General features: G+C 38.7%; 1 protein-coding gene across 2 annotated transcripts in view; it reads left to right on the top strand.

Moving 5' to 3' along the window:
• Positions 1-15,428, top strand: part of NOX4 (NADPH oxidase 4) — a 111,837-nt gene that overhangs the window by 484 nt on the left and 95,925 nt on the right. For both annotated transcript variants that reach the window (XM_009864391.1, XM_009864390.1), the window contains exons 2-5: positions 9,418-9,528; positions 10,503-10,587; positions 11,214-11,311; positions 13,038-13,065. In XM_009864391.1, the coding sequence (XP_009862693.1) occupies positions 9,418-9,528; positions 10,503-10,587; positions 11,214-11,311; positions 13,038-13,065 (322 nt within the window). The remainder of the gene's footprint in view (positions 1-9,417; positions 9,529-10,502; positions 10,588-11,213; positions 11,312-13,037; positions 13,066-15,428) is intronic.

The following is a 15,428-nucleotide window of genomic DNA, read 5'->3' as shown; positions in this document are numbered from 1 at the left end:
CTCCTCTCCTCTCCTCTCCTCTTTCCAGCTGCAGACGGACTCACAGGAACACAAACACGCTCAGCAGACGTCTGGACCTCAACTTGTTGTTGTCAAGCTAATGGATGGATTCGGGCTAGCAACTTCCTTCTAATCCTGTTGTTGTGATACATATTTGCTGAGGGAGTTCTTTTGCTAAGTCATAGTTCTCTTAGGTCTTTGTCATCCTCAAAGGTCCTTGATTCTGTGTAAATCACTGTAATCTATATAAATGTTAGTTTTGTTTGGTTTTCTAATGACAAATTCTTGGAATCTGAATGGTTTGAGGAAGATTTGACTACTTGGATTTAGGAAGGGTAACATCTACCACCACCAGAAGAACCCAAAAAGATAATTTGGGGAAGTGAGATGCTGCTTTGTCTTGTGAAGTCATCCACGGCGATGCCACTGCAGTTGTTTGAAATGACTTCTATGCAAAGGGATAGATTAAGGGTTAACAGCTTTCTGGAAAATGCTTTAGGGTTGCTCAGAATTTGAGAGTTCAGGGAGAAGTGATGTGAATAACATGATGATTGGTAACAGTGTGTCATACTGAAGAATGGATTTCATTGGAAAGTTGCCATGGGGTTAAAGCACAGATGATGCACATCTACCTGCTGTAGAGCCTCTGGGTTTTATCTCTGGTAGATCCAGGACTTATTTTTCTCCCTGTAGTTGATATCATTGCCATAGCTAGCCAGTTCCCATAAGCTTTTGTGAACTTGCTTGAAAGTAATTTGACCTGATACACTTTTCTATTTCTTTTTCTTCTTATGACTGACTCAGATGTGTTCAAGAAATGAATCTTAGCAAAGGTAGCCCAAAAGGAGGGAGTGAAAGTACTTGAATCTCTCATGGTGATAACTTTCTTAACAGAAAAACTGTGAACAAGTCTTTAATTTTACCATAACCTCTGATGGCTTTGCAGCCCAGCGCATCCATTTGAAAACTATGTTTGTTCCTGGCAAAGCAAGTGGGTTGTTTGTAAAGCACGTGTTCTTGGGCCAACGTGTTGGGCCAGATTGTCAGCTGGTATCAATCAGCAAAATTCCTCTCCGTTCCAAAGACTCATCTGCCTTGTACCAGCTCGTCGTCTGGTCTCTTTTTGGTTTTCTTGTACTTCAACATGAAACTCAAACAAAGTACAGATTCCTTGTCTTGGTCAGGAGATGAGGACCAGGAGGCCAAAGAGATTTAGAGGATTTCTAAAATGAGGAGGAAAGGGGAAGGCTAAGCACTAATTAAAAAACTCTGAAAATATTAAAAACTCTAAAACATTATTGCAATTCACTGTTTACAATTTGTCTAAATATCATCTTTAGACCCCAGTTAGTGTTCTTCCTTCTCTTCAATATATTTGTATATTCATATAAATCATACAGATTGTTTTGCAAGGGTTGAGAAAATTGAACCCAATTTTAGTCTTCTCAGGAAAAAGAGTAAGTGTGCCAATATTACAGGTGCTGTTTCCTTCCATGGGGATTTTTCTTCCTATTGGATTCTGTATTGGTTTGTATAGCCACTGGCCCATGGCCCATTTCTATTACTAGTCTCTTCTCTGTTTCATACATGGGTGAGTGGCTTGCAGTGTCTCTGTGCCATTTCTTTACGTTTGAAAATGTTGACATTTAGATGAAAATTTTTCACTTTTAATTCAATAGTTGATTTTGTTTAAATTGTTTTTTTTTGTATTAACAGAATGAACTTTTTAACAGATACTTTCAAGGAAGTTGATTCCTTTTTCCAATCAGTTAAAAAAAAAAAAAGGCAAAAAGGAGTTGTACTTTTTGAATTAAGAAAAAAAATCTCTTTTTTTCAGTGAGGTCTGCTAAGGGTTTTTTGTCTTTCTTTGTATACTATGATAGCTTGAAATCTCCCTTATACACTTGCATTATTGAAATATTTACTACAGGTAATTTTATTGTTTACCAAGTACCAGGATGAAGAACAAGAAAAGCTGCTGAAGGAAATCAGGTTGTGATATGAAATGAAATTTTGGACTGAATATCCAGACTATATTCAACCCTGCCACATTTTCATACCTTGTTTTTTCTTTTCTGACCTGAAGAAGGAGAAAGAACGAGGTTAGTCTTCCATTCAGTGGTCACCAGAGTGGTTGGCTTTCCCTTCAGCCTTCTACAGAAGGAGGCTCAGTTTTATTCTTTTCTGATTGCATCCGCTGTGGCCTTGAACAAGATACTTAGCACAGGATTTTAAAATTATTTAAGTACCTAAATCCTATTCAGTCTTTCAATGACAATCTTTCTGATCCTTAATTCTATACCTGTAAAAAGGTACTAAGGGCACAGTGGAGTCGTGGAAGTGCAAAGAGAATAAAAAGTCAAAGGCACTGATGTGCTAGCAGGAGTTTAATCAGCCTTATTCTCTCCTGCAAAACATCGTGGGTAAATTTACGTCACTGCTTCGATCAGTTTGAGTCCTGTTGATGAGACTATGAACTATTCACTGTGGAATCTCTATCCCTGGAAGTTTAAAAAAACTAACTGGGAATAATCCTGAGCAAACTTAGTCTGAATTTGGTGTTGAACCTGCTTAGAGCAGGAGGTTGGAGTAGAGACATCCTGGGGTCCCTTCCAACCAGAATAATTCTGCGATTATATGATTCTTGCAGCGTTAAGTTCAACTAGAACTAGTGGATGTAAACCACAATAATCTTCCCTTCATGAACCATCCCTGTGGAAACTTAATTGCTTGTAACACTGCAGATCACAGTCTTACTGCATGAATGCATTGATAGCTGCTGTTTCAGGAATATGTGGCAGATAAAGAATCTCATTTTTTTCCTAGTTTAGTAAATGTTAGCTTATGGCCTAATCTTGATTAAAGAAGAGAAGCCTGGGAAACATCCAGCAAGCATGGATTTCTTATAAAAGAGCATGGCAAAGAGGAAAGGAATATTCTGGTCTTTTTGTTTGTGATAGTTACTGCAAGATGTAGTAGGCACGAAATACGGAAAGGAAGATTCATAAATTACTTGATGTGCTTCCAAAATCTTTATTGTTGGCGGTTTAGTGTCTGCTCAGTTAGAGAAGTTGCCCAGGTGATTAGTTTCTCTGCAGACTTCAGGTTTTCTCCCTTCAGGTTAGCTTGCCTGTATTTTTTTTCACAAGTTTGCTTGCATCTAACCAACAAATTCAGTCCTAAGTTCAGTACTGGCCTTATTGTAGAACTCAGATCTTGCTTTCGAGAGCTTTATATGAAGTATCTGTTCTTGTTGCTTAAGTTCCCCGTGAAGAGAAAGAACATTGGCTTGTTCTGTCATGGCATAAAAGGGTCTCTCTTTCCCAATTTCCTTTCTAGTCCTTGCTCAGATAACTTTAATGTAGTCAAATGGATGTTAGTGCAAGAGAAAACCTTCTGGGTTTCGGACCAAAATGAAGAAAATGCATTCTCAGAAGGATCTCTTTGGGAAAAGATTGCAATGACTGAAAATTGGACTGAAAATGAAAGTGCTGCCTCATTTTTTTTTATCTGCAGTTGCTGCCTTCTTACTGCGTATCACATTTATGCCATCTTTACTCACTGCTTGGAATATGATGTAAATGTTCTAGTAGCTTGTATGTTTCTCCTTGCTAGTTTAGCATAATGATAGAGATTTTACCAACTGGGGCCAAATTCTGCTTTCATTGATCCTTATGCAACCACTTTGCACCCTGCTTCCCCACACATCCAGGCAGTGGAGGGAGTTGTGTATCTTGACCCTTTATTTTCCTTAATGCAGAGTGTTTTTGCTGTTAAATTGTCTTGTAACCAGGGTATTTGGGATTTATTCTTTAGAGTGTTACATGTAGAGAAAATGTCTAATAATAGATTTATGTTGCTATGGAAGCCATATACATACATATATGCAGGATTCCCTGATGAACTCTGGGGGCGTTAATCCACAAGGCTTTATCTCCATAGTCCCCTTGAATTTGCAAGTAAATGTCTTCTTGCATTCTCTTTGCTACATTTTAGATTTTTTGTTTGTTTGTTTGCCATCAACCTTTTATCCTTCCTGGACAGCCCACAATTCAGCATCATTGCTGAAATTATTCTCAATTATGAGACGATGACGAACTTGGGGTTTGTGTTACCTGGTCTAGTCGAGAGGCGACGTCCCTGCCCACAACAGGGAAGTTAGACTAGATGATCTCTAAGGTCCCTTCCAGCCTATGCCATTCTATGATTCTATGTACCATATAGTTCTTCTGTTTACTTTTTTTTTTTACTTCTTTCTGCTCAAATGACAGTAATCCTGTGAAGGACATTTATATTAACTTCCACCTTTGCAAAACTTTGCAAATCTATTCTACCCTCAGATTTTTTTTCCTTACAGCTTCCTATCAGCTGCTTTGGTATTGGTGGTTTTCTTTGTTTGTTTGTTTTTGTGCTAGATCTCCAGTGAGATTTAGCAGGCCTAGGGGGAATAATTGCTATCTGCACAATTCAAATCTGTCCTTCATCTTAGATTATCTGTGCTCTGTTACTCAAAACAAGGTGTACTCCATGAAGAAAGGAGGTCAGGGCAAAAAGAGGTGCAGTTTGTGTAACACAGTTTGTCCTGCCTACAAAAATAAATCTTTTTAGTTGCTCCGATACTGATTTGGGGAGTTGGTTTGTGACCTGTATCTGCAGAGCAGTATGTGGATTATGAGTCTTCCCACAACCTTTCAAATTTCTCTGGACCACAGAAGACAGAAAAAATTCTAAGAGAGGCCTCCAGAGAGAGCATCCAGAGTGATGTCTTTACTGTACCATGACCTGCTTAGGACTGGTGCTTGCAGGTAGCGAAGCCTTGCCAAACAGAATCGCATCACTTGGAGGTGTGAATTGATTTGTGATCTTCTTCCATTTTTTGCCATAAGATGGACTTAAAAGGTGAGATAGGCCGGTATTTCTTGAAGTCTTCCTGTGTTCTGCTCTCCCGTATTTTTTTCAGCTGTGCACTGAGTATTAGGTTCCTGTGCAAAGCAGTTGCAGGTAACGTTCAGCTCTGTGCTTGTGGCTGATGAACTTTGGCAGTGCTGCAGTACACAGAAAGTTCCTTCAGCCCTCAAATCTAATACTGAAATCGTTTGCCCAACTACAGAGAAGCTCATTTTCCCTACTTCGCTGGCAGCAACACGCAGACCAGCCAACAACTGACTCTTTGCTTCTCGTCCTACTTTGCGCGTTGTATGAGTGTAGCCAGGAGCTCATCCTGATTTCTGTGGGACTGTGCATCAGAGAATTTACATTCCCACTCTGTCTGCAGAGCCCTTTTCTAGTGCTTTGGGGAAGGAAAATATGGTGATTGATTTATGCTTGTCTGAAGAAAAAAATCTATCCTAGTTTTTAAAATTAGAGTTTGTAGTGGGTCTGGTGCCCTACTATCCCTGCCACAGATTTCATCTGTGATTTTGATTGACCCTTGAATTTTTCTATGCCTCTTTACACCTCCATGAAATGAGATAACAGCATCTGTGGTCCTGGGTAGGCAGAGTACAGAAGGAGGTTGTCAAATGCTTGGATGTGATATCAGCAAAGGTGGATGAAAGAGAGTGTCCAGCAGAGATTTTTGAGGGTATTTTTCCTCTTTGATCCTACAGAAATTTCACATACTACTAACATAACACATTTTTTTTTTCTTAAGAAAATTATAATCTTAGGAAGAAAAGAGGATTATATTTCTCTCATTTTTAGCTACTTGATAAAGATATATATTCCCTTCTAGAACTAGTGGGCTGCCTTGGAGCAAAAATCATCTTTTATTCTACTATTGTTTAAAAATCCAACAATGCAGTATGTTGATTTGTTACTATGCCACCCAGGCAATGGGGAGGAAGTCAAGAAAGAGACCACTTGGAAACCATTTGGAAAGAATTAGTTTCACAGGCATATTTTTAACCTTTGGATATATGTTAAGAGCAAACTTAGTTCTCTGTTATTCTTTTGGGCCTTAGATGAATGGCGTTTATAAGCATTGCTAAATGTGTTACTTTATCATTGTTTTTAAATCGGTCATGGGCTTGTTGCAGCAAACATTGCCCGTCTTTATTTCTTCAGAATAAAACCTTAAATGAACCAGTGGTAAAAATATTTGAATCTCAGTTCCCTAGAAGTGCACTGCGTATTTGAAGGTGTTTCATGCCTTTTTTTTTTTTCTCTTTGTTTTTAGATACTGATAACACTGAATCAGAATCAGTGTAAGGGCATTTTTCCAGAGTAATTGCCCTATGAATGAATGTTTGCTATTTGTTAAACAGTGGAATGGAAAAACACAAAAGGGTAGTAGAGTAGGTTTTTCTACTCATCAGAGCTGATTTGTATTTTTGTACCAGTTAAATAGTTTTGCATGTATTATTAATAAATACAAGCATGTATTATTAATAGATACAGGTTTAACTCTATTCTAGACTATTTCAAACTAGTCTATTTTGTTGAAGTTTTGTGAGAGGAATAGTTATGCCTGATAAAGGACATTTTGGATAACTGTTATCATGCTTGTTTTATGTTTAAACTCAAAGACAAGAAGAATTCTTGAGAAACTAATGAGAGATCATACAGGTCATATAATAGAAAGTATTAGAGTTTTCAGATTGCTTTATTAATTGTATTGCAACATTTTTCATCTTTTGTTAGTCAGGAAGTACAAAAATGGTTCAGCTTCTAGGTTTAGTGTAATGACAGTTCTACATAGTTCTTGGGTGTTTCAAATCATGCTCATTTAATCACTTGAATACTGTGGCACATCAGCAAGCTCTAATAAAAATGCTTATGTGCTTAATGCCCATGTTTTTGAAATTGTTGCTTTTATGAGCTGTATAGCTCAGTTTTAGCTTCCCTTTAGAGGAATAATAGTTAATAAAAATAAAGACGGTCTTGCATATGCAAGCAGCGTATTATAGAGACATTTTACTTGCCATTAAGCCAAATCATTTCAAGGGTATTGCCATTTTGTGTGATAGTTCAAAAGCATTTGTGACGTTCTAAAGTCACTTTAAGCTACTGTGGGCAAGAATAAATATTTATTGTGATTGCTCACTATTTTTTTTAAAAAAAGTAAATACATTGAAGTGGAAAGTGACATCAGCATGCAGTAAAATCTCAGGCCAGTTGCTGAGGTTGTGGCCATTGTAGCTGGTGCTTAGTTGTGGTCATTGCACTTGAGCTCTGGACCAGTTGGGAGAGTCCACAGTGGAGAGAATGATGTCAAGTCTGAAGAACATGACTTGTGAGGGAAAAGTAACAAGAATAATCTCTCATTGTGCATGTGAAACAGAGTGTGAAGTAACAGATGAAATAAAAACAGGAGGTTTTATGTACTTAAAAAAAGGACTAACTGTGCATGGGAATCATAGAATGGCTTGAATTGGAAGGGACCTTAAAGATCATCTAGTTCCAACTCCCTTGCCATGGGCAGGGACACCTCTCACTAAACCAGGTTGCTCAAAACCTGATCCAGCCTGGCCTTCTTCAATAATGAGGCATCCACAGCTTTTCTGGACACCCCATTCCTGTGTCTCACCAAGGAAGAAATAGTGGAGGAGACGTGGAGAACGGGAACGAACTGAGTGATGTGTTCATTCTGGTCTTATTTTCTCTAGCTCAGTAGGCTGGAGATGCCTCTGTTGTAATGTTGCTCTCAGTGTAAGTTTTGTGAGGTTCACTTCCAGGACTTTGCTAGAGGGGTCTCATGTTGACATGTCAAGAGGAGAAGGTAGAGCACGGCACATTTTGTAGTGTCATTAACTGGTCCTACTTCTCATGGGCAACTTTTGAGGGAAGGTGCCCTTAGGACTGCTTTGTTCTGAGAAAGGTAGCAATGGCTGGTGAGGAAATCCCTAGCACTGGGATCTAACTAAACAATGTAAAGTAGCTGGAATAGAAATGGGATTTAAGTGGAAAGGTTACTTCACGTAGATTGAATATCTTTACCATCTGTTTGCCTGCTGGGCTTGTGCCCAGAGGTACTGCAGAGGAGGTGAAGGACATGGGTGGTGTTGTCAGGGCAGGCAGTTATAAATTTTTATGGTCCTGAGAAGCTCCTGTCACGCCATCATGCTTCTGATCTTACTAGAAATTAGGTCCAATTATTTTGTTGATTTGCACTAGTTTATATATTCATCTATTTCTGTGGCATGTAGATAAGCCTGTAAGAAACAACTAGTAACCATTACACATTTTGAAGTTACAAGACTTTTCTAATAATTTTTATAAAAAGAATATATTTCCACATAAATGAAACCTTTGTTTCTCTCCTTTTCTTTTTTATAAGATAAACATACATGTTTCTCTGATTAGTGTTTTTTTATTGAGAAATCATAAATGTTCTATTTTTGACTTAATGTTTCTTTTTGAAAAAGGAGTAAATCTTTAGTAGTTTTTATTAGATAATTAGTACCAGTTCAAGTAATTCACATACCTCTGCAGTATTTGAGTTATCTTACAATGCTGTAATAGTTTTTATTAATTTCTTCAGGAGTTGAAAAACTTCTAGTTTAGAGAACATTGTAGAAAATATCCTTCCAGAAGTCTGTTGACAGTCTAAAAGCATCTTTTATATAAGCTAGTGAAATGGTAATTCAACCTAATAACCAGGAGAACAATAGCATTTTGATAACTTTTTAAAAAAGCATAAATGAATGAGAGAATGTAAGATAAAAAAATGGAGGGTTATGACATTAATATGTGCTTTGTTCATTTATTTGACAAGTGTTTTTGTTCTAATTATGTAAGTTCCAAATATACCAGTGAAAGCATTAATGAAATCAGATTTCGTTACAGTTCCCAGCTATTGAGTAGTTAAGATGAAGAAAACCTACTTTCTCTAGGTCCAAATATGGCACTGCATAGCGTGAATGGGTGAGCATTTCGGGGACAGTTCCATAACAGTGTTATCATTTCAGTTAAATTGAATCAATATATTTTTACATCTTTTTTCTGGCTCGTCTACTGGAAAACCATTACACTTAAGTAGTTGTTTAGTGTCTTTGTAATATTTATATCTCTTTATTATTCCATTATGTCTGTTGAAGCTTTCAGGTAATTTCTTGGTGGATGCTTATTGTTGTCTCAGGTAGGTTTTATTCCATGTGGCTTTGAGCACCAATGAGATTTTGGGTTCTTTCAGAGAAACTTAGCATTTGCTGACGGTATTGCTGATAAAATTGATTTTGAATATTCTTTTAGAGGCAAAGGTGAGGGCTGTTTCCCTTAGAGAATAGGCTTAGCATGCTGTGTGTCGTGTGGTGTTCCAGTACATGTGAAATGTCACGAAACTCAACTTTTCTGTTGATTCAAGAGAGTAAGGGAATCGTTTGGTTTCAGAGTGAAATAAAAGAGGTGGAATACTCACACTTGAACCGTCGGAGCATCTTTTCTCCCTGTAATCTAACTCTTGATATGTTTGTTCAGCTAGGATTGTGTGTTAGCAGAGCTTCGGCATCTGTCCTCAATCTCAACTGCTGCCTGGTCCTTCTACCGATGTGCCGTGTTCTCTTGGCCTTCCTGCGGGGATCTCAGAAGGTAACGGCTGTCATCAGGGCGCAGCTGTTGGGAAGAGAAGGGGTCTAATCTCTGTTTAGTCTAAAAATAATTGGAACAAATCTGTTATATCCCTTTTTGTTTTACACCCAGTGCCTGCGCAGTGCAAATGTCAGATATTCAGTCTAGATTCATGACTCTCTTGAAGACCACACCTTGGCTGGTGTTGTCTGGCTTGATTGGACTTTCGTGACTAAGGTTTCCTCAAGACATTTTTGAAGGATGGGGGGTTGCTGTGGAACTGCAAGCAGACAAAGTCTCCTCCTTCTTTCCCAAAGATATCTGTGTCCTCTCTGCTGCTTCCTGGTAGCATTTAACGGAACATAAAAAACATCTCTGGATGGCATAAGTGTCCTGCTGGAGATAATGGAACTTTATATGAGAATACCCAACCTGATATATTTGTTATCACGGACAAAATAAAAGTTCTGGCAAAGCTAAGAGGGTTTGTTTTCGATACCGGTATCCAATAAGCGATAGTTGAGTTTGTTTGTGATTTGTCGGTTGCTTTTACAGAAATATGGATAATGCTTTCGAGGCACAGGTGTGTTCTCTAGATGGTTGCGAACTCTTGTGAGTTCTGTTCATCATGTGATATTATTTCTCAGATTTGATGCCTGTAGATGCTTACATGTATGCAAATGTGTACCTTTCCCTTCCATCCTGCTCACTAAAGAGTAGGTAAAGCCTACAACAATTAGTGCTGGAATTCCTGAATTTTAAAGCCAGGGGAGACATTACTCTATGTCATACAGATCCAGCTGTAATTTCTTCACTAAATCCTCAAAATCGGCTCAGTGACATAATTCTGTAGTTTTTAAATTTAGATACTGTGCTTGCAAGAGTGTTAAACCTAGTGAAACCTGAAGTTGCCATTTTATTACCTTAGTCGCTGTTAGTATTTTTTTCTTTGCTTTGTTCTAGAAGACAGATTGCTTGAATTCTTTTCTTATTAGGTTGCCAGCAGGAAGACCAGAAGGCTGCTAGATAAAAGTAAAACTTTCCACGTGACGTGTGGTGTTACAATATGCATCTTCTCAGGTGAGATCTTACTGTCCTGAGCAGTTTGGGAAACACACTGAAGCAGCACTTTGTGGTTTTGCTAGTACAGTACATTTGGGGGTAGTCTTGCTCTGTGCTTCCTTGCCTTAAGCTGCGAAGGCTTCCTTGAATGTGCGTAGGTTTTGTTTTTGTTTTTGTTTTTTTTTCCTTTAAACACGTGGGCTTATATTCTAATGCTGAGCCTTTCCTTAAAATTCCGGTTTCAGAAAGGATAGGTATGTGAGATCAGGTCAAAAATGCCTCTTACAAGTGACCCTCCATTGTGTGTAAGGAATTTGAGTGAAGAAGCAGGGTGCTGCAGCCTTATCTGCAGAAAAGGAAGCAATGGAGGCAAATACCTAATGAGGTGAAAAAGAAATGCTCTTGGTGGGCACCTTTGAATGTTGTCTCCCAGCTGAAGCATTGCAGCATAGAAATGATCGCTGTACTGTTAAAATCTTGAAATATGTACAGCTTTCTGCTATGAATATCTATAACCTGATTTACTTTAGAAAAAGAATTCTGTAGCCTGTCATGCATCTCCTGTAGGTGGTGTGATATTATAGCTTGACATCTGGGAACATCTACCCTTGTTTACAGATCTCTTGTGGTTTGTTTTTTTTCAGTCTTACATGTTGCTGCTCATCTGGTGAATGCTCTTAACTTCTCTGAGCACTACAATGAAGAGTTTTTGGCATTAAATGCTGCAAACTATCGTGGTGAGGTGAGCCAGCTGTCCTTTCATATATTGCTTTTAAGAATACAATTTAAGCATATGGTATTTGTATATTCAATTCTTTTGTATCTTCCATCCAGTTTGGGGCTGGTTTGTGCATTTAAAACTGGCCATCATGTGGATTGCTCTGAATTTTACTTCTTTCTCCAGACAAAGCATGTATTAAATATTTTTTGTTTAAGCCAACAGAGTTCAGTCCTATTGGATTACAAGGTGGATGATGCTGTCATCAAATCCTTTCACCTTGCACCCTGTTTCCTGCTTCTCCTTTTTTGCTTCTCTCTGTTCTTTGGATGGACCTGATTGAGACCCTTGTGCTGCTGTGCTCAGGAGCATATATTCTGCATTTGCAGTGTTTAGAATATAGTGCCACATGATATATACTGGTGATTTGAGGATAGCGAGATTTGAGAGTGATTTTACATTTTTAAACTTCAGTGGGAAATGGAGTATATATGCTAAGATTGGAATTAGTTATCTGCGTGAACTGGGCTGGAAGCTGTTTTCTACTTAAAAAATACTTGGTTTGCACGACTCCTCTGACTGTGATGTGGATCTCTTGCAGGCAGACCAGAGTCCTAGTCCTTCCTCCAGGTGCTTACTTGCGCATTTGGCAGTGGGACTATATTTGCAGATTTTAGGAGTAAGACCAGAGTCCAAGACTCTTTCCTCTTTGGGCTCCAATCAAGTTCCCTCTTGTTTATATTCATTCTAGTCTCAGCTCTGCATTTCTTTTTTTACCAGCTTCATTAGGAAAGATTTAGAGTGACCCTATCCCAGCTGCATCCTTTCCTGGAAAAGCAGAGCTTGACTCAGCCCAGGCTCATAAGGACCAGCAACCAAGGTCTTCCACTCCCTGGGTAAATGATCTAATCACGGAGCTATTCTGTGGCAGACAGACATGCCAACACCAACTATTGTGCTGAGGTTCTGGGTTGAATTCCAGTGTCTGCATGTGTTAAGAGTGGTCTTAACAGACTTAGCCTCAGCCTCGCCAGGGACATTAGCAGGAGCTTGCTGCAGGCAAGAACTTGCCAGGGTGTACATGGCAGCCTTCACTAAGCAGCCTTAGGAATTTTGCAATAGAAAATGGAGATGATAAGTTTTTAGTAATTCTAGCATTGAAATGTCCCAGATTATAGACACTCCAGTAGCTATTGTGCCTCTCTACAGTGAAGACAAAACCTCAGGAGCTCCGGGAAAGTGAGCAAGTTGTGTGGTTGTGAGATTGTCTCCTCTTTCACGTGCAATGAAGGACACAGCAACATCTGGCCTTGTACTGTCAGCTCCTTTGTGTGCAGTCCTGTCACTAGAGTCCACTGCAAATCTCTTGGTGGTGTAACTGGCAGTAAAATCCTTGCACCTTGTCTTCCATTTAAATTCAAAATCTCCCTCTTCTGTTCCCCTCTGTCCTCCCAAAGGTATGAGGTAACTGAGTAAATTTAAGCTTTCAAAAAACAATTGTCTGTAAAATTATCTGGATCCCAGTTTTCGTAACAGATCAGAATTGTCTTTATTGGGGGACCACAAAGACTAAAGGTTTAGTTTGTGTTGAATTGCAGTCAATGTAAACTGTTACCAAATACCAGCATTCAGATTTAGGGATCGCTTATGCTTTCACATGTATGAGCTTCATGAGCTACTTATTATTACATTATTCATGTAGATATAAAATAACATATTGAATTTTTTTTTTCTCTTGTCTGTTTTTCAGGACCCGAGGAAACTGCTTTTTGCTACTGGTAAGTGTTGCAAAACCAAATGGGAAAGTTTGGTACTTCTCATCATTACTCTCCAGACAAAACATTTTAATTCCTTGTTCACATACTCCGTTTGTTTGATCTGGGCTAGGCTGAGATGTGTTATTTGTGTTAATATAACCTGAGTTTGCTTATCCAATAGTCAAGAAGGAGGAGTTATATAAGCCCTGTAGTAGGATGAGCAGCATCTTCAGAGCTGTTGTTGTACAGATGAGTCAGTGGAAAATCATTGGTTTCAAACAGAGTTTCTCATAATACTAAACCCAAATTCCTAAATGATCCAATTTCTAGAAAAAGTAACACAACACAAAAAGTGATCGTCTTGCTTCAGCTGGTTTATTTTAAGGGTTGGTTTGACTTCTGAGCCATCTAAACTGTTACACTAGAATCAGGCTTCAGTGCTCATAAAGAGTAAATAAGGAAAGACATTTTTGGTGCAGGAGCTTAGAAGGGAACAGTGGATATGGAGGGGTAGGCACAAGCCTGTGCTGTAGTGCTTCACAAGCAGGTAAAGGTCCTTTCTCAAGTCATCTGTCTTTTGCTGTTATTTAGCTCAAATGCAAAACTCTCAGCCTGGTGTAGCTTTTGCGGTGAGGTCCAAAGGAATCAGTCTGGACAGCAGTAACTGGGGTTCTAGACCTGTCAGTCCCAATACATTTACTAGAATTGGCAGCCTGTGGGAAAGGGCTTTCCAAGAACCCTCAGCAAGGTTTAGATCACTTGAGAGTAGAGGGAGTGAGAAAGTGGTAGAAATTGAGGTACAAGTTAACTGCTCATTGGAAATAGGCTGGGTAAATGGTGCTACCAGTTTCAACTGGTGTTGAATCAGTGGTGAAGGCTTGAAAGAAGGTGACTTACAGAGGGTGACTTAAAGATGGAGAGGGAGAATCAGAAAAAGCAGCTGGTATTATATTTAATTTGTTAGGTAAAGGTGAAGAACTTGGGATGAAGAATGAGTGTAGAGGACTCATCAAATATTGTCGCAGCTTTTGGGGACACCATGAAATATCTCTAGTTGAGCAGGGGACCTGCAAGGTGGAGCTCTTTTTTGTCCTCTGATAACCAGGAAAAAACTGCCTTTTCGAACGTTTGAACATGTTGTTGCAAAAAGCAGTGGTTCCAAGTCATCTTAAATATAAAATCACTCGGATCACTCCTCATCCTAACAACTGGTAATGAGCATTTATTATTTGTGCTGTGGGGGTGCCCAGACAGGGACCAAGGTTTTGCTGCACTGCGAGCTGTACAAATATGCAAAAAAAATCCTTTGCTAAATAGTTCAAAACTAGATTATTCGCTGATTTTTTTAATATAGTGAAGAGAAGGAATAAGAAGTGGGAAGGATTTATAGTGTGATGGCTTTTCAGATCGGTCCAGAAAAGAGCTTCCTTCTCTAAAGATGGGAGGCTAACTGTGGGAGGACCAAATATTCAAGAAGAAATGAAAAAGGAGGAAGCAGAAAGAATGCACGCTTTTTTAACTGCAACTGCTTTTGTTTGTAACGTATTATGAAGGGATGAAATTATATTTCTTATGCAGTCGGTGACAAAACTTCCACTGATTGTAAGACCAGGATTTTTCCTAAAGTTTATAAAACTGACGAGGGATTTGGCATGGGTCAGATTTTGGGTAATAGACTTTTCAGCAAGTGGATATTGAGAAGTTTATAAAAAGATAAGATTTGAGAGTGTCTCTTTATTATTAAAGAGTCTAAAATCACTATCAGTTGTCTAAAAATTAGTTTGTTCTTACCATTAGGATGTGATTCTGTGAAAGATCACAGACCATTAAAATCTGTGGTTTTGCCACTTGCATTTATAAAAGCTGGTTGAGACACTTAGACACTAAACCAGTGCTTACCTAGCTTTGTGCTTAGTGATTGGCCTGACTGCCTTTGAAACCCAAACACGTGGCTTTTAGGGTGGTTGGAGACTATGCCTAAAAAGTATCATTCCTTGAGAATGAAACCTTTTTTTTTTTTTTTTTTGTGTTTTGATGTAACATTTCATGGATTCTTAATTCCTGGGATGGCAATTCTGAAGATAAATTGCTCAGCACAAGTGATAACTTTGGTTGGGATTTTTTCTAGTATATCTTTAGGCTGATGGTTTACTGTACTTTATGGGCAGGATTCTACTTCAGAATGAGATGAATCATGCTGTAGAAGCACTTGTTTCTTTGATTTAAAAAAACCCCAAGGGTAGGCTAGTTCTGGTATAAGTCTGCATTTGAGCACATGTCCGATCCTTAACTTTTTTAAGCTTTCCCAAATGCTATCTCTAGATCCGTCTCACAGACCTTGCTCTATGGGCAACAATTTTCAAGCATGATACAGTGCCATGGAG

This window comes from Apaloderma vittatum, unplaced genomic scaffold (genome assembly GCF_000703405.1).
Source record: "Apaloderma vittatum isolate BGI_N311 unplaced genomic scaffold, ASM70340v1 scaffold802, whole genome shotgun sequence".
Lineage (NCBI taxonomy): Eukaryota > Metazoa > Chordata > Aves > Trogoniformes > Trogonidae > Apaloderma > Apaloderma vittatum.
This window is presented reverse-complemented; position numbering and strand designations above follow the sequence as displayed.